General features: G+C 49.4%; 1 protein-coding gene across 13 annotated transcripts in view; it reads right to left on the bottom strand.

The window, feature by feature from the left end:
- The window catches only part of DEPDC5 (DEP domain containing 5, GATOR1 subcomplex subunit), a 151,952-nt gene that overhangs the window by 53,488 nt on the left and 73,250 nt on the right, over positions 1-25,214 (bottom strand). For 7 of the 13 annotated variants that reach the window (XM_051826696.3, XM_051826701.3, XM_051826703.3 and 4 more), the window contains 7 exons: positions 23,622-23,687; positions 20,382-20,565; positions 17,968-18,128; positions 12,711-12,828; positions 11,127-11,294; positions 8,271-8,490; positions 6,806-6,939 (listed from right to left, as the gene is read on the bottom strand). In XM_051826696.3, the coding sequence (XP_051682656.3) occupies positions 6,806-6,939; positions 8,271-8,490; positions 11,127-11,294; positions 12,711-12,828; positions 17,968-18,128; positions 20,382-20,565; positions 23,622-23,687 (1,051 nt within the window). The remainder of the gene's footprint in view (positions 1-6,805; positions 6,940-8,270; positions 8,491-11,126; positions 11,295-12,710; positions 12,829-17,967; positions 18,129-20,381; positions 20,566-23,621; positions 23,688-25,214) is intronic. The other 6 variants (XM_051826700.3, XM_051826702.3, XM_089323425.1 and 3 more) reach the window with 2 other exon arrangements.

The following is a 25,214-nucleotide window of genomic DNA, read 5'->3' as shown; positions in this document are numbered from 1 at the left end:
CTGAGAACTGCCAGTTCCTTCCAGGGAAACAGATTTAGACCCAATTTTGGGCAAGAATTCTTCCTAAGTGGTGCTGTGGACTTCCATCTGGAGGCGTGCCGGCCGGCTGCCTCTCTCTGAGAGACTACACACTATGCTACTGTATCATTCCTTCTGCATTTCTTAGCTGGAATATTTTTGAAAAGAAAGCATTTCCCCCACACCAACTACTTGGTTACTCTGTGGTGTGATTCAGAGGAAGGGCAGGATGCACCCTCGATTCTTTCACGTTCACTGACAACACACTTTCCCTCTCTATCATATTGCAGCATGTGTTTCTCTGAGCCTCGTCTGCAAACGCAATGACTTTCTCTAGCATTTCCTGAGGGCTGCAGTAGCAGGTTGCAACAGGGACAGTGGTGGCAGGTTACTTCCCAGTAGCCTCTCTGCTATGGTCTGGACATGGTCTGTTGTTCTAGGGTCCGTTGCCCTCAGAGGCTCTGAGTCACTCGGGGAACTGCTCTCAGTAAGGATGAACGTAGTTCTAGATGGAGCCCAGTTGGTTCCCATGGAAGTGAGCTGTTATAAAAGGCGAATCCCTCTCTGGCTTCCTGTCTTGCCACACAATCTCTCTCTCTGATGCATTCCCACCATGATGCCATTTGTCATGATGGTACCCAGCCAGGGGCACCCTCACTAGAGCTAGTGTCACGTTGTTGGAATTCTCAGCCTCCAAAATTGTGAGATAAATAGAAGGGCATTGGCTCAATGGTTGACGCCTGTATGACACACAGGAGGGCCTGAATCTGAACCTCGACTCCACTTCTGATCCAGCTTCCTGCTAATGCATACCTGCGGAGGCAGCAGGTGATGACTCAAGTATGTGGGTCTGGTGGTGTAGCGAGTAAAGCCGCCACCTGCAGTGCTGACATCCCATATAGGTGCTGGTTCAAGTCCCAGCTGCTCCACTTCTGATCCAGCTTTCTGCTGTGGCCTGTGAAAGATGGCCTAAGTCCTTGGGCCCCTGTACCTACGTGGGAGACCCAGAGGAAGCTCCTGGTACCTGGCTTTGGATGGGCGTAACTCCAGCTGTTGCGGCCATCTGGGGAGTGAATCAGCAGATGGAAGACCTCTCTCTCTCTGCCTCTGCCTCTCAAATAAATTTTTCGAAAAAATAAAAAAGTATGTGGGTCCTTGCCAGGCCACAGAAGATCTGGATTGAGTTCCTAGCTCCTGAATTGAGCCTGGATCAGCCCTGGCTGTTATAGGCATCTGGGGAGTGAACAAGCAGATGGAAAACTTCACACACACACACTCACTCCCTCTCTCTCTGCTTTTCAAATAAATAAGTTTAAAAAAAAAATAGACATCTTTTCTTTATCAGCACCAGACACTTCATTATAGCAATGAGAAGTGGACTACTCCACCCTCAGATACATTCTGATGCACCCGACAACCCACACTAAGTTGCCTTTTTTTTTTTTTTTTTTTTTGACAGACAGAGTGGACAGTGAGAGAGAGAGAGACAGAGAGAAAGGTCTTCCTTTGCTGTTGGTTCACCCTCCAATGGCCGCTGCGGCCGGCGCACCGCGCTGATCCGAAGCCAGGAGCCAGGTGCCTCTCCTGGTCTCCCATGTGGGTGCAGGGCCCAAGCACTTGGGCCATTCTCCACTGCACTCCCAGGCCACAGCAGAGAGCTGGCCTGGAAGAGGGGCAACCGGGACAGAATCCGGCACTGTAACCGGGACTAGAACCCGGTGTGCCGGCGACACAGGCGGAGCTTATTGAGCTCAGCCAACTTTTTTTTTTTTTTTAATCTATTTTATTTATTTGAAATGCAGGGTTATAGAGAGAAAAAGGGAGAGATATAGAGAGATGTCTTCCATTTGCTGGTTCACTCCCCCAATGGTGCAACAGCCAGGGCTAGGCCAGGAGCTACATCTGGATCTCCTATGTGGATGTAGGGGCCCAAGGACTTGGGGCATCTTCTGCTGCTTTCCCAGGCACATTAGCAGGGAGCTGGATTGGAAGCGGAGCAGCTGGGACTCAAACCAGCGCCCAAATGGGATGCCTGTGCAGCAGGCAGTTTAACCTGTTAGACCACAACACTGGCCCCATTGAGTTGCTTTCTACATGCTGATCTGTAGACTAGGAATCAGGGATTCAGAGAAGAATAAGACCTTGCCCTGGTCCTTGTCTTTGTCCTTGCCCTTAGAGGTCCCTTGTTTAAGCCTCAGGGAGAGGGAACTGCCAGCAAATGACCAGTTACAATGCATTTGTGCATATGTGAGAACAAGCACAGGGGACTACACATTGCCTTGGGAGGAGGATGGCCAGAGCCTCCACAGGGACAGTGACGTATGTGCTGTGTGGGCCTCGAAGGGTGGGCAGGAGGAAGACACAACACAGAGAAGCAGGAAGAGTAAAGCATGCCGGTCACATGACACTGCAGGTGCACGGGGTGTTGCGTCACCCTGGTGCCACCAGCACCCATCACAGCCACCCTGGACAGGACATGAGCATGCAGTCTGCTCAGGGTCTCCCTCTTTCTGCCCTGACTCGCCTGTCATCAGGTCATCCCCATCGGAGGGGAGCAGAGAAGCCTGCTAGCTGGCACCTGCTGCCCAGACACGGCCCCACTGCTGTGAATCAGACAGAGCCGAGACTCCAGGGGCTGCTGACTTCCATGGAAACCCAGACTAGACGCGCACGGCTGCAGCTAGACACTGAGGGCAACTGGAAGAAATCGGTTACGGGAAGATGGGGAACTAGGGGTAAAATTTTTAGAAGTCTTTCTTGTGCTGCTGTAATGCAGTTCTTCCTGATAGAGATAGAATGGAATCTGCTCAAAGCAGCAAAAAGAAAATGAAAAGCACACAAATAAGAAAAACGCAGTGGTGTGAGCAAATGTTATATAAAGGTCTGGCTCCTGCTGCTCTACCTGCAGGCTTGAGAAGATGCAGCACCGCACCCAGGAGCCACCATCTGGGGCGAGGACTAAGGCGTGGGTCTCTGTCCTGCCTCCCACCATGAGATTAGCTGAGTTTCACCCTTCACATAGTGGGGTCCCTGAGACTCCCAAGGTATCCCCCTCCCCTTCCAGTCTAAGCAGAAAGAGACTCCTTGGTGTGTACTAAACAATGACTCACCGACAAAATTAAAATAAGATCCCTTCACCCCCAGCTTCACACCCCTCCCGGCAACATATGTTCCTTGTTCTCTTTCCCAGGGGGAAGGACTGGTGATCCGCTGCAGGGAGAACCTGCCAGGCAGAGTTCTGAGGTCTTTCCTTGACTTGATAATGATATTTTCCAGAGGAGCTCCCAGAGCCCTTGGTAATGAACCCGACCTGTCCCAGCTTTCCTTCTCTCCTTGGCCTCCCCCGGGGCCCTGTGCTGGGTCCTTCACGTCTCTCCCTGAAACCCCCACTTCCCGTTGGATCAGCACCCTTCATCCGGCCTCTGCTGCCTCCTGCCTGGACTAGTGAGGGCTTTCTAACAGGACTCTGCCCCTGCGCCCACCCACCTAGCCTTCACCAACACGGGGCTCTTTTCCCTGAAAAAGCACTGCTGCCAAAGACACCGACTGCCTATTTTAAGATTAAGAAGTTGCTGTGATTTTTTTTAAGTAAGTCATATGATGGTGGCTTGCGGCTGAGTTGTTTTATTTATTTTTTATTTTTTTATTTTTAAAGAGTACTTATCTTTCAGAGACACATTCTGAAATATGACAGGTGAAAGGACATGACCTCTGGAATTTGATAAAAAAAAATGAAAGGAAAAGTGAATGTTGAGTGGGATGTAAATGAAAGAACATTGACTGTTGAGTACATAATCGCTGAAACTGGGGCATGGGGAAACCCAGTTATACTTACTGGTCTACTTTTTCTTATCTGTTTGAAATTTTCCATTAAAATTAATAAAAAAAATATTTCAAGGATCCTGCTTGCCAAGGGAACATGAAAGTTCAGGAGAGCTCAGCACCCACCTTCCAATACTGCCTTTTTACCTGTGTCTCCCACCACACCTCACCCTCACTTCTCTGTCCCTTTCGGAAACCCTTTGTGTGCAGGCTTCTGCTGGGCACGACACAGACCCTCACATCAGACAGACAAGGTCGAGTCTCCCCTAACACGCTCACCCCCGGTCTGTACCGACTGAAGCAGCCTTGTCCTCCGTCATTCGATAAATACCCACATGCACCTCCTGTGTGCCGCACGGCACGCACAATCTCTGAGCGAGTCTGGGGAAGGTGAGCAAATCCACTCCTGAGGCCCTTGGTGGGATAAGAGTGAGCTCTCTGCTGGACGTGAGCCTGGCGCGCTGGCAAGCACAGACGGGAACCTGATCTAGCTGGGACGGTGAGAAGAGCTGGAATGGCTGAGGCAGGTCCAACCCGTGCCAGGGTATGTGCCAACTTAAAACTCACCTCCTGCGACCTTTTCCCTGCCCTGCCAAGCAAGCTATGGTCCCACGGGTCTATTGCCACCAGTAGCACTTACAGCTTAGAAAGGAGTTGCACACCCAAAGGCCTAGAGAAGCTGGCCCAGCAGCATGAGCAAGAGTGCAAATCTGAGGCCAGGGGTGAGCCAGAGGCATGTGCCCCTTCTAAAGTGCCCACCCACCGTGGACCCTGGGTTAGCTCCCTCTGCTGCTTCAAGCAAAGCTGGATATAATATCACTTTATATTATATGACCCATAATATATGTATACTAATCTATACGTTTATCACATAATCAGACATCATGTTACATATGTGTGTTTTCATGTAAAAAATTCAAAATCCAGGTTTTAGGTGAAATCTTCACATCAAAAAATTTAGCTCAAATCTATTTATGTGTGTGTGTGTGTGTGTGTGAGTGTGTGTGTATTTTTAACATATTTATTTATTTGCTGTGGTGCACTGGCATAAGCCACTGCCTGTAATGCTGGCATCCCATATGAGCTCTGGTTTGAGTACTGGTCACTCCATTTCCAATCTGGCTCCCTGCTAATGTACCAAGGAAAGCCCTAAGTGCTTGGACCCCTGCCACCCACATGGGAGACCTGGGTGGAGTTTCAGGCTCTCAGCTTTGGGCTGACCCACCCCAGGCTGTTGGTGGCCATTTGGGGAATGAACCAGTGGCTGGAAGATCTCTCTGTCTGTCCTCTCAGTAACTCTGCCTTTCAGATGAATGAAATACATTTTTTTTTAAAAATTTATGTATTTATTTGATAGGCAGAGTGACAGAGTGAGGGAGCGTCAGACAGAGAAAGGGAGATTTTTCCATCTGCTGATTCACTCCCCAAATGGTCACATCAGCCAGAGATGAGCCAGGGGCCAGGAACTCCATCCTGATCTCCCATTTAGGTGGCAGGAGACCAAAGCACTCGGGCCATCATGCATTGTTTTCCCAGGTGCATTAGCAGGAAGCTGGATCAGAAGCAGAGTAGCTGGGACTCAAATCAGCACTCTGATAGGGTATGTCAGCATTCCAAAGACAGCTTAACTTGCTATGCCAGAATGCCAGAGCCTGGTTCAAAAAAAATTTTTTTTAAGAATTTTTTTTTTTCTCCAAAGACTTATTTATTTGAAAGGCAGAGTTACAAAGAGGCAGAGGCAGAGGCAGAGAGAGAGAGAGAGAGAGAGAGAGAGAGAGGTCGGTCTTTCATCCGCTGGTTTACTCCCCAAATGGCCACAATGACCGAAACTGGGCAGATCTGAAGCCAGGAGCCAGGAGCTTCTTCCAGGTCTCCCACGTGGGTATAGAGGCCCAAGCACTTGGGCCATCTTCTACTGCTTTCCCAGCCCATAGCAGGGAGCTGGATTGGAACTGGAGCAGCTTGGTCTGCAACCAGCACCTATATGGGATGCTGGCAGGGCAGGGGGCAGCTTTACCTGCTACGCCACAGCACTCATCCCCTGGCTCAAATTTTTAAAAATACTCCGTGAGGGTGAGAGTTTGGTGCAGCAGTGAAGATGCTGCATATTAGAACACTCACATCCCACATCTCAGTACCTGGCGTTTGGCCTCAACTCCACTCATTTCTACCTTCCTGTTAATGTACACCCTGGGAGGCGGCATGGGATAGCTCAAGTACTGGGGTCGGTCCCTGCACCCACACTGGAGACCAAGAAAGCATGAGTTCAAAGCTTCTGACTTTGACCTTGGCCCAGGCCTGATTGTTACAGTCATTGAAGGAGTGAGTTGGTGGATGAGAGCACTGTCTCTCTACCTTTCAAATACACTGACAAAATAAATAAATACATTTTTTAAAGTGATTAAAAAAAATAACACACAAAGAGGGGCTGGTATTATCAGGCAGCAACTTAGGCAGCCACTTGGCACACCAGCAAGCCACATCACAGTGCCTGGTTCAAGTCCCAGCTACTCTACTTCCCACTAATGTGCCAAGGAAGGCAGTGAAAGATGACCTCAATACTTGGACCCCTGGCCCTGCCAACCATGTGAGAGACCAGGATGGAGTTCCTGGCTCTGGGCTTTGGCGTGGCTCAGACCTGGCTGTTGTGGCCATTTGGAGAGTGACTCAGTAGATGAAAGATCTGTCTCTGTTTCTTCCTCTCTCTATAACTCTTCCAGATAGATAGATAGATATAGAAACAATAGAAAAAAGACACTGTGTGGGCCAAACTGGACGTGTCTGTAATTTAAATTGGGCCCCAGACTACAAACTTAGAGCTTGTGGCCTGTTAGTGGACACTCGGCAGGCATTGGTTTTCTTTTCCGGTCACTACCCTCCTCATTGCAAGCTCTCTGCGGATGGAAATTGTGTCGCCCTGGGGGAGGGGTGGGAGGGACCAGTGAGTCTCCATGCAGATACTTACTTCTGGCTGGCCTCCATCTCCAGCAGGGCGGACAGAGCTGAGGCTCCCTTCTTCCCGACAGGGGGCCCCGCCGACTCCAGGGAGTGTGTGGGAATGGGCCCGGTCATCTGTAAGCCCTTCATGGTGGCCCCTTTCTAAAGCAGAGAAGAGAGACGGAGGCCATCAGGCCGAGAGGGCTCTCTCAGAGGACGCCACTCTCGCCCGAGCACCTGCTGCTGCGTCTTCGGGCTCTGGGAAGCCAGCAAACGGAGCCGAGGGGCACGGGTTCTCGGTACTCCTTCGCACTCACACTGAAGGCCCCAGGTACCTGCTAGACTGGAACTACCTCAGGCATCAACACATTTTCCCTTCACCGCAGCTCTGGCAGGTAAGTACTGGGATCCCCAATTTACAGAAGAACCTGAGGCTCAGAAAGCTTTCGCAATTTACCCCAAATCCTACTGCAGCTGGAATTCGAATTCCAGTTGCCTCACTTCAAAATCAAAGTTCTTTCCAGTATACAGACTCTGCAAGGAATGTTTCTAACCATGAGTGATGCTGCATACAAAAGCCAGCTGGCATGGTGGGGGTGGGAAGGGAGAACCCTGAACTTGAGGTTAAACACAAAAAAATAAAAACACAGCTGATGACGGAATGCTACCGAGTGATCAAAAAGAATGAACTACTGATGACACAACGTGGAGGGATCCCAAAGCATCATGCTGAGTGAAAGTAGGCGGCCTTTGGAAGGTCACATGGTGTGTGAATCCATGTTTGAGACACCAGAAAGACACAAAAGCTGAGTGACGATGGACAGGGAGTGGCTGCCGGGGATTCCAGACAGGGCTACATAACGGGTAGTAAGAGGGAGTGTTTTTGAAGGGAGCGGACTCTTCTATATCCTGTCCTAGTGGTGGTTGCTAGACCTACAGGTTTGCTAAACTTCATAGACCTGTACATTCATGTTCTCTCTCAGGTCAATAACATTACTATGTTAATTAAAAAACACAGCAAAACCATGCAGAATCTCAGATCTTCCCTTAGTGGCTGGGCAGCCTCAGACATACCCCACAACTCCCAGGGGCATCAGTCTCCCCACTGGGCAGCACGTGGCTGACATGAACACCCAGGGATATGGGAAACCAAGGTGACCTCACAGTAAGGAAGGGCCGTGGCTGTTAGCTCCTGAGAGGGTTTCTACCTGCAGAGTCAGCAGCGCATCACACAAGCAGCAGTGTGGACGCTGGGTCCCAGGTGGGGAGCATACAAGCTGCTATGTCCTCAGCTACAGAGGGCAGCCCCGCCCAGTCACCCCTCTCCAGCCTCCTTCACCCTGCAGTGGGGGATACTCTGTTTTGGATTTAAGAACAATGTTGGGCAGCTGCAGTGTAAATAAACCGGCCAATGAGAGGCCTATGAGAGAGGAGGAAGCAGACCTCACCTCCCAAACCAGACCCGGTCCCCAAGGAGCCCCAGGATCCCTCACCCGCATCATGCGGTCTGAGCGGTGCCGCCTGCGGATCCGGTTCAAGCCCTCCACAAAGCGGATAAAGCCGTCCAGAAGCTGCCACTCGTCCTCGTCAGCTCGGGGCCTGTCCCCATAGATGTCGCAGTGGGCCTCGCCCTCTGTGATACGCTTGGTGGCAGTGACGCAGGCTGGCAGCAGCAGGAAGCGGGTTCTCCAGAACTTCAGAGACTCAATTAAGCTGCGGAGGACCAAGGAGATCACAGGGGCAGTGAGAAACAGCAGATTCAAAAAAAGCACTCCCTGGGTCAGCGCTGTGACGTAGTGGGCTAAGCCGCCACTTGCAGCACCAGCATCCCATAAGGGCACCGGTTCAAGTCCCAGCTGCTCCTCTTCCAATCCAGCTCTCGGCTATGGCCTGGGAAAGCAGTGGAAGATGGCCCAAGTCCTTGGGCCCTGCATACACATGGGAGACACAGAAGAAACTCCTGGTTCCTGGCTTTGGCCTGGCCCACCGTTGGCCATTTTTGTGGCCAACTAGGGAGTGAACCAGTGGCTAGAAGATGTCTTTTTCTCTCTCTGTGTAAGTGACTTTCAAGTAAATAAATGAATCTTAAAACACACACACACACACACACACACACACACAAGTCTTGAAGAATCTCAGGAGGTCAGGATGCTTCTCTGTACCCAGGACCTGGGTCCAATGACACTGTGGCTTTATATTACCAGAAACCTTACATAAATATTGAGAATTAAAAATGAGATACCCTAGCTGAAAAGCCCATGAGAGCATTTCAGGCATGGAAAGCCAAGACACTGTGGCAAAAAATGTCCTACATGAAAGATCTCTGTGGGTGAGATCCCAGTGGAAAAAAGGGCCATCAAAGAAGGAGGTATCCTTCTCTGAAGGGAGGAGAGAGCTTCCACTTTGGTTATGGCCCTGTCTAAATAATAACGAAGTTTGTGGACTCAAAAGGCTTCCATAGCCTAGGCAGCTCATGACAAGAGACTTGGGTAATTACTGACATCATAAATAAGAGTGTCAGTTGTTAAATCAACAACAGGAGGGGCTGGCACTGTGGCGCAGTGGGTTAATGTCCTGGCCTGAAGCACCGGCATCCCATATGGGAGCTGGTTCGAGACCCGGCTGCTCCACTTCTGATCCAGCTCTCAGCTATGGCCTGGGAAAGCAGTAGAAGATGGCCCAAGTGCTTGGGCCCCTGCACCAACATGGGAGACCTGGAAGAGGCTCCTGGCTCCTGGCTTCAGATCGGCGCAGCTCCAGCTTTGAGGCCAACTGGGGAGTGAACCATCAGATGGAAGACCTCTCTGTCTCTCTGCCTCTCCTCTCTCTGTGTAACTCTGACTTTCAAATAAATAAATAAAATCTTAAAAAAAAAATCAACAACAGGAGTCACTGTATACTTGTTCCCCATGTAGGACCTCTGTCCTTAACGTGTTGTACTATGAGAATTAACAGTACAGCTAGTATTCAGACAGTACTTTATACTTTGTGTGTCTATGTGGGTGCAAACTGTTGAAATCTTTACTTAGTATAGAGTTGATCTTCTGTATATAAAGATAATTGGCCGGCGCCGTGGCTCACTAGGGTAATCCTCCGCCTTGCGACGCCGGCACACCGGGTTCTACTCCTGGTCAGGGCGCCGGATTCTGTCCCGGTTGCCCCTCTTCCAGGCCAGCTCTCTGCTGTGGCCAGGGAGTGCACTGGAGGATGGCCCAAGTGCTTGGGCCCTGCACCCCATGGGAGACCAGGAGAAGCACCTGGCTCCTGGCTTCGGATCAGCGCGGTGCGCCGGCCGCGGTGGCCATTGGAGGGTGAACCAACGGCAAAGGAAGACCTTTCTCTCTGTCTCTCTCTCTCACTGTCCACTCTGCCTGTCAAAAAAAAAAAAAAGATAATTAAAAATGAATCTTATGGGGGCCCAGCACCGTGGCTCATTTGGCTAATCCTCCTCCTGCAGCACTGGCATCCCATATGGGCACCAGGTTCTAGTCCCAGTTGCTCCTCTTCCAGTCCAGCTCTCTGCTGTGGCCCAGGAGGGCAGTGGAGGATGGCCCAAGTCCTTGGGCCCCTGAACCCACATGGGAGACCAGGAGGAAGCGCTTGGCTCCTGGCTTCAGATTGGCACAGCGCCGGCCGTAGCGGCCATTTGGGGGGTGAACCAACAGAAGGAAGACCTTTCTCTTTCTCTCTCTCTGTAACTCTGTCAAATAAATAAATAAAAAATCTTTTAAAAAAATGAATCTTAATAAAGAATGGGATGAGAGAGGGAGTAGGAGGTGGGACGGTTTGGGGGTGGGAGGGCGGGTATGGTCTCCTTTGTATAAAGTTAACTGGAAGTGGATCTTAGTGGAGAATGGGACTGGGAATGGGAAAGGGAGGAGGAAGAGAGTGGGAGGGTGGGTGTGAGGGCAGATATGCTGGAAAGAATCACTGTATTCCTAAAGTTGTACTTATGAAATGCATGAAGTTTGTATTCCTTAAATAAAAGGCTTCCTTGGCAAAATAAATAAATAAATAAATTTTTAAAAAAGAGAGAGAGAGAGAGACCAAACGATACCAGCGGAGTCGTCAAAAACAGTGAGAACACGATCTGTGCTGACGCTTGCATCAGAGGCCGCCTCCTTCTGCTGCACTCAGGGGCATTCAGTGCATTCACAGCGTGTGGTGCAGCCATCGCCACCACCCAGCTCAGCACCAAGTTTTTAACCCAAGTGCAGGGGGGCTTGTGTTCTTCCATGTTTCTTTTCTTCTAAAACAGACATCATTTCATCATTGGAAACGGACACGCGTGTTAAGAAATGCGCTTGTCCCAGGCGGCAGGGATGGAAGGCCGCGGCCTGCTCTCTGACCTGAAGTCCTCGGAGCCGGCAGAGCAGATGTACTGGTCCAAGTAATTCCACTTGTACTCCTCCAGCCGCTCGTGGGAGAACTCCACCCAGCAGGGGACGAACTCCGAGTCCGAATGGGAAGGGCAGAGGCTGTAGGCGTAGTGGATCTGGGCGGATTCATAAGGGTACCTGGAAAAAAAGGAGGGCATGCCCAGACATTGAAAAGAGAATGCTAGATTGGGTGCTATGGCACAGCAGGTTCACCACCATTTGAGACACCCATCCCATGTTGGACAGTTTGGGATCAAGTCCCACATCCCACATTTTTGTTTTTTTAAAGATTTATTTACTTAATATTTGAAAGAGTTACAGAGGGAGAAAGAGAGAGAGAGAGAGAGATCTTCCATTCACTGGTTCACTCCCCAAATGGCTGCAACGGCGAGGGCTGGGGCAGGTCAAAGCCAGGAACTTGGAGCTTCTTCCATAGGTAGCAGGGGTTCATGCACTTGGGCCATCCTCTGCTGCTTTTCCCATGCCCCTAGCAGGGAGCTGGATTGGAAGTGGAGCAGCTGGGACTTGAACTGGATATGGCATCCATATGAAATGCCAGCTTCATAAGTGGCAGCTTCACTACTATGCCATAATGCTGGCCCCCAACTCCGCTTCTGAGCCAGCTTCCTGCTAATGCACCTGGAAGGAACAGACGATGGTCCAAAGCAGTAGGGTCCCTGAAGAGAAAGACCCAGATGGAGCTCCTAACTCCTGGCTTCCACCTGGCCCAGCCCTGGCTGTTGTGAGCAACCGGAGAGGGAGCCAGTGGATGGAGGCCCTGTCTTTCTATCACTCTGTCTTTCAAATAAGTAATTTCTTTTGTTTTTAAAGAGCTTTCCTCCCAATTCATGTCTTATCTTTTCTGTCTTGTTATGTTTTGCACCATCCTTGGCATTTGACACTCAGTTGCAGGAACCAGTTCATCCCAGGGGACTAAAAGGGAAATTTCTTGGAACTTTTTTTTTTTTTTTTTTTTTGACAGGCAGAGTGGACAGTGAGAGAGAGAGACAGAGAGAAAGGTCTTCCTTTGCTGTTGGTTCACCCTCCAGTGGCTGCTGCGGCCGGCGTGCTGCGGCCTGCGCACCGCGCCGATCCGATGGCAGGAGCCAGGTGCTTCTCCTGGTCTCCCATGGGGTGCAGGGCCCAAGCACCTGGGCCATCCTCCACTGCACTCCCTGGCCACAGCAGAGAGCTGGCCTGGAAGAGGGGCAACCGGGACAGAATCCGGCGCCCCAACCGGGACTAGAACCGGTGTGCTGGCACCACAAGGCGGAGGATTAGCCTACTGAGCTGCGGCGCCGGCCCGGAACTTCTTAAACCTTTCCATTCTTTTCCCCTCATTCTTTAGTTTAAACTGGCTTGCCACTATGAATCATGCTAAACATTAGACACTGAGCCAGTCCCTTCCGGAAGTGGGTGGCTATCACCCTGAAATAACCCTAGAAACCAAAAACTCCAGATGGAAACCAACCACTCAGCTTCCCCAACTTGGATTATGTGCTTTCCACGTGATCTGGGACAGGAACTGAAAACCTGGACTATCCCAGGACTCACTTGGGAAGGTACCGTGTCACCGTGATCATCTTGTCCTTTAGCGTCACTTTGTGGAAAGTTCTGCCCATACTCAGCCAATACTGGTCTTCCTCTTCAGGGCGGTTCCGAGACACAAGGCCTAATAGGGAAACAAAGAACTTCCTCCATTGAGCTGAGCATGTCCCTACAACAGGCAATCAGTTCTCATCCATGCACATTCAGTAAGAGAGAAGCCGAAGGGATGACATCATTTTCTCTTAAGGGGCAGCTTAATGATGAAAGTTATGCTTGATTAAAAAAAAAAAAAAAAGTCTTGTGCCAAGTGTTTCGTGCAGCTGTTAAGATGTCAGTTGTGGGGGCCAGCATTGTGGCAAAGCAGATAAAGCCGCTGCCTGCGACATCAGCATCCCATATGGGGGCTGCTTGCGCTGCTCCACTTCTAATCCAGCTCCCTGATGTCCTGGGAAAAGCAGAGGAAGATGGCCCAAGTGCCTGGGCCTCTGCCAAACACACGGAGGACCTGGAAGAAACTCCCAGCTCCTGGCTCTGTGGCCTGGCCCAGCACCAGCCATTGCAGCCATCTAGGGAGTGGATGGAAACTTTCTCTCTCTCTCTCTCTCTCTCTCTGTCTGTCTCTCCCTCTCTCTATGTGACTCTTTGAAAGTCAGTTACACAGAGAGGAGGAGAGACAGAAAGACATAGCTCTTCCATCCACTGGTTCACTCCCTAACTGGCCACAACAGCTGAAGATGAGCTGATCCGAAGCCAGGAGCCAGGGGCTTCTTCCAGGTCTCCCATGTGGGTGCAGGGGCCCAAGCACTTGGGCCATCTTCTACTGCTTTCCCAGGTGCATCAGCAGGGAGCTGGATCAGAAGTGGGGCAGCTGGGACTCAAACTAGCACCCATATGGGATGCTGGTGCTGCAGGCCGGGACTTTAACCTGCTACACCACAGCACCAGCCCCATATAATAAATCTTAAAAAAAAAAAAAAGACACTTGAGATACCTGCATCCCATATTGGAATGTTTAGGTCAAGTCCTGCTTCCTCCACTTCCAATCCAGCCTCCTGTTAATGCATACACTGAAAGGTGGTGAGTGATGATTCAAGCACTTAGGTCCCTGCCACCCACATGGAAGACCCAGGTTAAGTGAATCAACAGATGGAAGATCTCTCTCTCTATTTCTCTCTGCCTTTCAGATAAAATTAAAAGGAAAAGTCCTGAATATGGAGTATTTTCTTATTACTAAGCCAACCAGCAGTGGACTAGAGCCTTAAAGTGCTAACAATACGTGGATGACACCCTGGGGCTGAGCCTGATGCTTCTTCTAGGGAGGAAAGTTCTTGGCTAAGTGTTAATAGGCTAAGAGACAACTGTGGGACCAAAATGGAACGGCACTCCACCAAGCCCCAGCTGCCCACCCTGGCATCTGAGGCCCTACCCCAGTGGGGCAGCCAAAGCAGCTTCCTGGCCTGTGTTTCCGTGACACCCGCCGCTGCTGCACCAAATTTTAGTCTTAAAGAACAGCAATTAATGGGCAGCAATTTCCCTCCTCCAAACATTTGCTCAGGCTGCTTCTTTTGCCTTCCCTTCCTGGGCCACCACTGAAATCCCACGGCTCGTTTAAAGTCACTGTCAGGTGCCACTTCCTCCAAGAAACTGTCAATCAGCAGTCTGAATTCTTCCTTGCATGTAGCTCATGAGTGTCTCTCACACCCTTATGAAGAGTTGAGTCGGGCCCCAGATGCTCATCTCTGTATTTTCAATGACATCTAAGAAGGTACCAAAGCCAGAGGAGGCCTTCAAAACACAGGAGCTGAGTTGAACTGAACTCAGGAAAGAGGAAGACAATGAGTGACTAAGAAAACGACAAGCGTCTAAGAGAGTGAAAAACTGTGCCTCCAAGAATAGCTGAGTCCAGTAAAGGTTTCCTTGATCTAGGAATGAGACGCAGGCCTGCCCTTCAGCTCTGCAAGTCACGCAGTGGCAGACAGCATGGGAGCGGTCAGGAGAAGAGAAGGGGCGACAGCGGAGGCTGACGGGATCTTCCCTGTGAATGCAGACATTTCCCAGATGGTGCCCAGGCAGCAGCAAGCCAGTCATGGAGGAAGAGGCTGGGCATCCACTCGGAGCCTGGGGTCAAAACCTCAGCTCTCCTATTTGCCAGCTGTGTAATCTCAGCCCCAATTTTCTTTAATTAATTTATTTGAAAAGTAGAGTTACAGAAAGAAGGAGAACAAAGAGAGAAAAAAGAGATCTTCGATGCACTGCCTCACTCCCCAAATAGTCACAATGACCAGAGCTGTGCCAGGCTGAAGCCAGGAGCCTGGAGCTTCTTCTGGGTCTCCCATGTGAGTGCAGGTGCCCAGGGACTTGGGCCATCCTCTGCTGCTTTCCCAGGCACATTAGCAGAGAGCTGGATCAGGAAGTGGAGCAGTTAGTGCCCAGATGGGATGTTGGCACTGTAGGCTGTGGCTTAATCCGTTGCACCACACACTGGCCCCAAGCACCAAATCTAATCCCATTTTCTGCAACTAGGGGATGTCCCTGTTCACGCATTCCTTCCCTGATGCAACAAACGATGCCACAGGATACGGTTCATAAACATCGAGCATGGGATGGTAACCTTCTGAATCAGGTGTGGCCAGGTTACTCCTGTTCTTATCCTGCACAGCACAAACTGTGACGGAACTGTACGCTCGGGGTGAGCTGTTTTAACCTGTGCACACTCCGAGGGCAGGGCTGCTGCTTCCCTGCTCCCTGCTGGAACAGGGCCTGGCCCTCACTGGGCCTTCGATAAATCTACAACGATTGAACTTTTCTGGTGCCTGTCACGACAGTTCCATTTCTGTTACTGCAGAAGTAAGACGGATTAAATTCACCAAAGGAGAGAAATGACCACAAAGGGTACAGTTGGGCAGGCGGCCTCTGGCCAACTTATTATACCATGAGGCTCATGAAATCATCCAGGAACAGCACTGGGTGCTAGAGGAAGAACAGTGTCCCCTCTGAGGGATACTGACCAGCTATTCCAGAGAACAGCAAGTAGGCAGCCCAGATGGAGCCGGCGACAGCGAGGGCTGCACGTGGGATAGAGAACAAAGCCTTCCACACACACAGTCCTGCGAGGGCTGGGTCTCCTGGCAGCTCTGGTTCACTCCCTGAGCCCCCTCACACCAGCCTTCTTTGGGAAGTCCAGGAAATATCATGACGCCTCCTGCTCCGAGGCCTCCGCACACACAGATCCTTCTGCCTGGCATGCTCTTCCCTTGCACTCCCACGCCTTCCCCGATCCCCAACTGCTTCTCCTCGAAACCCCTGCACACACTTCAGGGCTGAGTTCAAATGTCCGCGTCTCAAGGAAGCTGTGCCTCCCCCTTCAGACTTCTGACCAGACCAAGTCTCAGATTACTCGGTCCCACAGCCTCTCGGCTTTTTCCCCCTCAGTTTTTATCACAACATCTCATTCTCTCTGACAGCTGGACTAGTGTTGTTTTTCCCTGCTGTGCTACAAATCCCTCCCAGAGGAGGGGCTTCAAAGACAATGGTGAATGAATGAATGAATTCATATATATATATGAATATGAATATATGAATTCATATATGATATATCATATATATTTCTGTTACTGCAGAAGTAAGATATGTATACATATATGATATATTATATATATATATATATAGCTGCTGCATGCTAGCCATCATGGCTTCCATTTATGAAGACAAAAAGATGAATCGGAAATAGTCCTGGCACTTAAAGGGGTTAATATTTAGTAGGGTCTGGAGTATGACCAGAAGGCAGCATTCAACAAATGTCACCAAAGGCTTTTTCTCAAAGACTGCATGACCACTTAGCTCCCACTAGTAGGTTCACACTTCTCTGATAGCTCTGGCCAGAGCGGCTTTAATGGAGCCAAAGACAATCTGAGGTTTGCAATGAGGCGATGAGTGGGGTGGGAGTCTCATTAGCAGGAGACGAAGATAGCGCATTGATTGTTCCAGGAAATGGTGACCGCTTTCTGATGCCAGGCACCCACGCTTAATTCTCTTTGTTAGCCTTATTTCAGAAACACTCCCCACGGCCTCTCATTCTATTAGTGTCACCGATTCTTGGCCACTTTGCAGCCTCTGCCACTAACAGATGACCCATTCATGGCTTCAGGTCACTTAAGCTTCAGTGATGGAGAAGAGAAAGATGAGGCCAGGACACGGGGAAGGGCAGGGAGACCAAGGGTAAACTTCATGTTTAGGGACCATCTGAGAACCTGCTGGGTGCCAGGCACCGTAGTGGAAACAGTTAACGTGTGTTTCTGGGTTTAGAATATTCACTATATACCTTGACAGCTCAGGACTGGCCTGGCTGCCTGCTATTCCTATATGTTTTCTTAGCCAGGTTGTACCATTCCTGGACTTGGTCACATCCTCTCCCTTAAAAAGAAAGCTGCAAATTAGAGTATTTAAGATAAATCTGCACCTAAAGAAGACTATTTCCAATGAAAAGTAAAACTGAGGGAAAAAAAACCACTTTCCTGCAAAACAATTACTGTCAGTCCATCTTATCTGTGGAGTCTACATCCATGCATTCAACTAACCATGGATCAAAAATACTTAAAGAGAAGGGGACAGCGTTGTGGCAGAGAAGGCTAAGCTGCTGCCTGCAACACTGGCACCCCGTATTGGAGCACTGGTTTGAGTCCTGACTGTTCTGTTTCTAACCCAGCTTCCTGCTAATATGCCTGGAAAACCAGCAGAAGTACTTGGGCCCCTACCACCCACATAGAAGACCTGGATCGAACTCTGGGCTCCTGACTTTGGCCAGGACAAGCCCCAGACATTGCAGCTGATGGAAGATCCCTCTCTCCCTCTCTGTCTCTCTGTCTCTCTCTCTCTCACTTTCCCTTTCAAATAAATAAGCAATAAATCTTAAAAAAAATTGATAAAAACAGTGACATCTGAACTAAACATATACAGATTTTACTCTCTTCATTATCCCCTAACCAATATAATACAGCAACTATCTTAGTATTCACAGTGAGTTGGGTACTATAAGCAATGTGGAGATGATTTAAAGTTTATGGGAGGATGCATGCAGATTACATGCAAATACGATGCTGTTTTACAGAAGGGACTTGAGAAACCATGGTGTCTGCAGGTGGAATCAATCTTTTCTAGACACCGAAGGATGTCTATACTCCTAATCTATTTCCTATCGTCTTGAAGCCTTACTTGCACAAACTGAACAGAAAAGACAAATGTTGGTCCCAGGAGAGATACTTACCTCGGCTGTAGAGGGGGCTGCTGCTCAGCGGGGGTGGGACCGCGGGGTTGGGCTTCTGGGCCTTGGGCTGCACTATGATCTGGTAGCCCTGCATGAGGCGCTGACATATGAACTCTTCAAACACCTGCTGGGCCGTCATCTGCACGCCCTCCTCGTCCCTCCTGGAAAGACAGATGATCACATACGTGCATGTGCTTGGCCAGGAGCAGTGACCCTTGAGCGAGTCCCCAGTTCCACTCTCTCCTTTGCTTCATCCCCAAAATAACCATTTGAAGGCAGCTCATAAAACGAACCATTTGCAAATCAGGTTTGGAAGAAATTATGGTTTGAAGGAGTATAAAGAGGCAGGTGGGAGAGGCATTTAACTTAGCAGCCAATTAAGCTGATTAAGATGCCCGTGTCCCATATCAGAGTATTGGGGTTCGACACCTGCCTCTAGGAGATGGCATTGTGGCACAGTGGGTTAAGCTGCCACCTGTGACACCAGCATCCCATGTGAGTGCTGGTTCAAGTCCCAGCTGCTCCACTTGCAATCTTTCTGCTAATGTGCCCAAGAAAGCAGCAGATGTTCCAACTATCTGGGCCCCTGCCACCCATGTGGAAGACCCAGATAGAGTTCCAGGCTCTTGGCTTCAGCCTCAGCCCAGCCTTGGCCACTGCAGGCATTTAGGGAGTGAGCCAATGGGTGAGCTCTCTTTTTCTATCTCTAGTCTCTCTGTCTCTCAAATAAATAAAAAAATAAACATTTTAAAAAGTAGTGGGTAGGCATTGTGGTGTAGAGAGTTAAGCCACCACTTGGGATGCCATATCCCATATCAGAGTGCCAGTTTGAGTCCTGCATATTCTACTTTCCCTCTTTTTAATATTTACTTATTTATTTGAAAGGCAGAGTTAGAGAGAGCCAGAGAGAGAGAGAGAGAGAGAGAGAAAGAGGTCTTCTATCCACTGGTCCACTCCCCAAATGGCCACAGTGGCTGGAGCTGTGCCAATCTGAAGCTAGGAGCCAGGAGCTTCCTCTGGGTCTCCCCCATGGGTGCAGGGGCCCAAGTGCTTGGGCCATCTTCTACTACTTACCCAGGCCATAGCAGAGAGCTGGATCGGAAGTGGAGCAGCCGGGACTCGAACCAGTGCTCATATGGGATGCTAGCACTGCAGGCAGTGGCTTTACCCACTGTGCCACAGCGTTGACCCCTCTTTTTTTTTTTAAGATTTATTTGTTTGAAAGGCAAAGTTACAGAGATGCGGAGGCAGAGAGAGAGAAAAGAAGTCTTCCATCCGCTGGTTCACTCTCCAAATGGTCACAACGGCCAGAGCTGGGCCAGGCTGAAGCCAGGAGCCAGGAGCTTCTTTTGGGTCTCCCATGCAGCTACAGGGGCCCAAGCACTTGGGTCATCTTCTACTGCTTTCTCAGGCCACACCAGAGAGCTAGATAGGAAGTGGAGCAACTGAGAGTTGAACTTGCACCCATATGGGATGCCGGCACTGAAGGCGGCAGCTTTACCTGCTATGTCACAGCACCACCACCCTCCCCCTCCTTCTTTCAACCTAGCTTTCTGTTAATATAGGCTGGGAGGCAGCAGAGGTTGGTTAAAGTGCTTGGGATCCTGCCACCAACACAGAAGACCCAGATGGAGTTCTAGGCTCCTAGCTTTAGCCTGGCCCAGCCCAGGCTGTTGAGGCTGTTGTGGGCATTTGAAGAGTGAACTGGTAGAAAAAAATCTCCCTCTCCCTCTCTCACTCTTTCTCCCTCTTTCTCTCCCTCTCTCTCTCTCCTTCTATCATTCTGTCTTTCAAGCAGATGTAAATAATGATTCAATGCCTGAATGAGTCATCTCAGAAAAAGACCATATTTAGTAGTCCCAAACAATTGCATTAGGGACCCAAACACAGTCAATGAGAAGTTGCTAATGTCAACAGAACTCAAAGGAAGTGAACAGTTCTTGCATCAGAAAGTTTCCCGGCCGGCACCATGGCTCACTTGGCTAAACCTCCACCTGCGGCGCTGGCACCCTGGGTTCTAGTCCCAGTTGGGGCGCCGGATTCTGTCCCGGTTGCCCCTCTTCCAGGCCAGCTCTCTGCTGTGGCCTGGGAGTGCAGTGGAGGATGGCCCAAGTGCTTGGGCCCTGCACCCGCACAGGAGACCAGGAGGAGGCACATGGCTCCTGGCTTGGGATTGGCACAGCACACTGGCTGCAGCGCGCAGGCCGCAGCGGCCATTTGGGGGATGAACCAACGGAAAAGGAAGACCTTTCTTTTTGTTTCTCTCTCTCTCACTGTCTAACTCTGCCTGTCAAAAAAAAAAAAAAAAAAGCTTCCCAAACAGAAAAAGAGTACAATGGGCTTTACAACCCCATGTTCAGACACATCCGGAACCCTCGCACACAAGGCCCAGCGCCTTTTCCTTGCACACCGACCTGTCGATGTCCGCCTCCGGGAGCAGGTCGTAGCAGCCCTCGGTGTAGTCGTTCTGCAGGGCCTGGCGGTCAGGGAAGTAGTCGGTGGTGAGGGGGAGGCACGCCGGAGTAGTGAGAGACTTCCAGTCCACTCCAACTGTGCAACAGAAGCCTGGCACTACAGGGGGAGCAGACAGCGTCAGAACTGCCTCGCGTAACGGGGAAAAAGGTATGTGCGGTCACCATGGCAGGTTTGGGACAGAGGGGAGGCAGGGAGAGGAGGAGGGAGGGGTGGGGGAAGACAGATCACAGTGACGGGTGATAAAATTGCCGGGACAGGCAGGGAAAAGAGGAAGGGCGGGGAGGGAGAAAGAGAGAAACAGAGTTTGTTAGACAACGCAGTGCACATGCTTATCCAATCCCATCATGCAAATGGGATTCAAAGCTGGTACTTTTCATTTCCTGCTGATCGGGAGCTACAGCCGCAGTGCCAGTGGGGTTACCGCAGGGCAGGCAAGGTTACAATGTCGAAGCAAATCAATATTCCGAGAGCAGACGGGAGGCTCAAGCCGGAGCCTCTCCCGAGGACTGCAGCGTGGCTGGGTAGGGAAAGGAGGAGAGCTCAGCCTGATTTGGGAGCAAACAGCACGCAGCAGCAGAAACAAGGCATGTTTTCAGAATGGCAAAAAAACAAGTAACAGATCCCAAAGGGTAGGAGGAAAAATCCAGGGAGGACTTCTGGGAAAGTTATGGGGCCTGCACTTTAAGAGGTAGAGTTTAACAATCCAGAAACGAGGGCAACACTCAGCCGAGTGGGCCGGATCACGTGGGTCTGTCTGGAATTGTCTGCTCCTCTTTTCAAAGCAGGGCTCTCAACCTTGCTAACTACTGGCCTTTTGAATCAGCCAATCCCTTGCGCTGTCCTGGGCCCTGTGGGTTGAGCAGCATCCAGGGACTCTACTCACGAGGTGCCAAGGGCAGCCCTGGTTGTGTCTGCAAGATGTTGCCACACGTCCTCTGGGGAGCAAAATTCCCTCTGGTTGGCAATCAGTGAGCTCAAATATGGCAGTCATCTCTCCCAAGTAAAGAGACCTCGCTCAGCAAAAGATTATCTTGTAAACCTCTGTAAGAAGGACTAATAGGAAGCAGAAAACTCCTAGACCTTTGCCTCGGGGTCTTGAGCTGGAGAGTCCCACACCCTACATTTCTCCAGTGCTATACAGCTTTGGATGCCATGCAGCCCAGGCTATGTCATCAGTCTTCCCATCACCCTCACGTGGATGTGGAAGATGACTGGCGTGCTGAGTCACCATGGGAAGATGCCCCATGTGGCACCACTGACTTGGGGGAGATGACTTAACCAGCAATGGGCCCCACTCCAGGGTCTACCACAGATCTTCAGGAACGTAAAACATGGCCCATTAATCACCTCGATTTCCCTGGATGGCAGATGAGGAGGAACACTGGTTCTTACTTCCTGGTTAGAACCAAGAGCAAAAGGAAGAGACCAGATCAAAGCCACACTGGGGACACCAGGGACAGTGGACAGCTGTATCCTTCTGGCATCAGCATCCTGACCCCCAGGACGAGGAAAAGCTTGCAATGTTTTCTGCCGGGCTCGTAGTAAGACAGAGAACTTAAGTGCCTGGTTCAAAATCCCATAATGAAAAGGCTCCTGATTTCTTGTTGAATCACATTCTGTCATTGGAGAAAGGGTGTGGCCTCATTTTGAAACCCAGGTCAAAGAGAATTAGCGCTTTTAAAGAAGGTCTCTGAGGAACTCCTACCACATAGCCACTAAATAGGTAACGAGATCCAGTGCTGGGTTTACGGAGGAATAGGGACAGCCACTGCTTGCCGGCAGCTTTCTGCCAGCCACACTATGGGGATAGTGTCAGGGGCACGAATTAAAAGGAAAAGTACACCCAACGTATCATGTACTACACCTGTAGTGTATGCTCTTGTTAAGAACTGGAAACCATTCAAACAGTCTCCGATCAGAAATGACTATTCAAACCAGGAGATAGCAATGTGTTCGATATTGCCATTAAAAATGACTAATGGGGTGGGCATTTGGCACAGAGGTTAAAATAGGGCTTGAGATGCCAATATCCCGTACTGGCATGCCTGGGTTTCTGTCCCAGCTCAACTACTGATTCCAGCTTCCTGCTGGTGTGCTTCCCGGGAAGCAGTAGGTGATGGCTCAAACATCTGGGTCACTGTCACCCACCAGGGAGACCCAGACTGAGTTCTGGGCTTCTGACTTCGCCCTGGCCCAGCCACAGTTGTTGGTATTTGGCGAGTGAAGTAGTGGATGAAAGATTTTTGTCTCTCTCTTTTACATAAAATGAAAATAAATTAAAAAAAAATTTTGACAGGCAGAGTGGACAGTGAGAGAGACAGAGAGAAAGGTCTTCCTTTGCCGTTGGTTCACCCTCCAATGGCCGCTGCGGCCGGCGTACCATGCTGATCCGAAGCCAGGAGCCAGGTGCTTCTCCTAGTCTCCCATGTGGGTGCAGGGCCTAAGGACTTGGGCCATCCTCTACTGCACTCCCGGGCCATAGAAGTGAGCTGGCCTGGAAGAGGGGCAACCGGGACAGAATCCGGCACCCTGACCAGGACTAGAACCCAGTGTGTCGGCACTGCAGGCGGAGGATTAACCTATTGAGCCATGGTGCCGGCCAATAAATAAATTTTTAAATGACTAACAAGAGACTCCTGAAGAAATAGTGAAAGGTTTATTAAGTTAATAATAAACAGGACCAAAAAACTTGCTGATACGTATACACTGGTGACAGCTAAGTAAAAAGAAGGGTTATCAGATGGTAGAATGTTCCTTGCTGTTTCGTTATTGTAGAAATGTACAAGTTCTCTTACTGTCTAGCTATTTAAATAGAAAAAGAAGATCAAAACAAATGCAAACTAGCCAAGGATTTTCAACTATAGTGTGTAAATGGCTCCATTAGAGCTTACCACTTCCCTCTGACTTCATTCCACATTTGAGGACTGTGGATAGCTCTGGGTTGGCACAAGGGCCTTGTGGGAACTCTATTCCCTTTCCTATGTGCCAGTGAGGCAGGCCACTGAGCCACAGCTGTCTCACCTTCCACCTGAGAGACTGATGAGTCTGCCTCACAACATCACTTCCTCCACCCCAGAGACACGTGGGCTTCCAGACTGTTCTCACCCCACAGGGCTTCCTCACACTCTGATTACCCCACCCATTCCACCCTCCTCTCTGGTCATGTGCCCCCCTCTTACTTGGGTCTGGAGAGGTAGAAACATTGTCCTCTAACGAATCCTTATTCTGGGTCCTAGGATTCATAGCTGTGGAGAGATTACAAACAGCTTGTCTTAATGCTATGCACTCTGCAAAAAGTTCCAACAGTTGTAGCAGAAAAAAATCCCAAAGTCGTAGCTGAACACAAACATGTGAACCAAAGGGCAAATTCTGTGCTGAATAATTCAAACAGCACAAGAGAATCAATCAAAGCAAAATGGGCAATCAAAAATCTGGGAATGAGCCAGAACTAAGGTTATCAATAACATTCTTTGCCCAATGAGAGCTTTAAATGCACAAGTGTGTTAAGTACACAAAAAAACCAAACTGACTCATAGTCTAAGAAAATGAACACATCTCAAAGTCATTTAAAACTAATTAGAACAGTCCTTGGCAGATGTAAAATGACCTATTTAAATTCAGTTCACTCATGATTCACCCTTATCTTCTGGAATTCTTCCCCAAATTTCAGTTTTCTGGAATATGGCGCAGGACACCGAAGTTCACTACTTTACCAGGAAAACAATGATTTTTACCCATAATGGGGCTGAAAGGAAAAAGAGATTCTTTAAAATGCAACTTACTGATTGTGAAGTAACCTAATTTTAAAACATAGGTGTCAGTACTTACAAGTCCCTTGGAAAATATAAACATTTACTAGAAAACTGTGGTGCCTTGAAAAGAACTAGAAAGATCCTCAGATATCTGTCAACCGTAATCCCTAAGGAGGAAGTTGGAGGAAGGGGTGGGAGGTGGGAAGAGAGCTTGGGCTTTTAACTCTACCTCCCTTTGTGCTGTATCAATCCTTTTATAACAAGAATAAATATTTACCAATTCCTATGAAGTCTTTCAAAGAACAAGCTACAAGCTGATAGAAAGCATTTGCAAATCAACTATCTGGCAAAGGGCTTGTATCCAGAATACACAGAGAACTCTCACAACTCCAGAGCAAGAAACGAATAACCCAATGAGAAAGTGAGCCAAAGATCTGAACACTTCAGCACACGACAGGTGCAGAAGACAAACTATATAAAAGGATGCTCAATGCCATCAGTCGGTAGGGAAACAGCAAATCAAAAACACAGCGAAGAGACCTCTACTTCATGGACTACAATGACTGGTTAAGTGCTGCTAAGGACTTGGAGCAGCTAAAACTACTACACCACACAGCTAAGAATGTAAAATGGTACACTGCTTTTAGAAGACAGCTTTGACATGCATTTACCATCTGACCCAGCAGTTCCATGCCTAGGAATTCACACAAGAGAAACAAAAACTTAGGCTCAGACAAAAACATTTTTCATACAAGATTATGTAAATGTTCCTATCAGTTTGACTTATAGTCACCTTAACCTGGAAACAACCCAAGTATCTTTCAACTGGTGAAGAGTTAGGCAAACGGCAGTACATGGAACACTAGTTGGCAATAAAAAACAAATCAGTGTTGATGCATGCAGCAACTTGGATGAATCACAAACATGGTGTGCTCAAGAGATCACACATGTATGATTCAATATGTACATGTTGCGCGGGGAAAGGCGAAAGCAGAGGGATGGGAAACAGAATGTTAGTTG

Source organism: Oryctolagus cuniculus, chromosome 21 (genome assembly GCF_051225735.1).
Source record: "Oryctolagus cuniculus isolate XC-2025 breed Fujian yellow rabbit chromosome 21, ASM5122573v1, whole genome shotgun sequence".
NCBI classification, from domain to species: domain Eukaryota; kingdom Metazoa; phylum Chordata; class Mammalia; order Lagomorpha; family Leporidae; genus Oryctolagus; species Oryctolagus cuniculus.
Note: the sequence above shows the minus strand (reverse complement) of the source record. Positions and strands in the feature narration are given on the sequence as shown.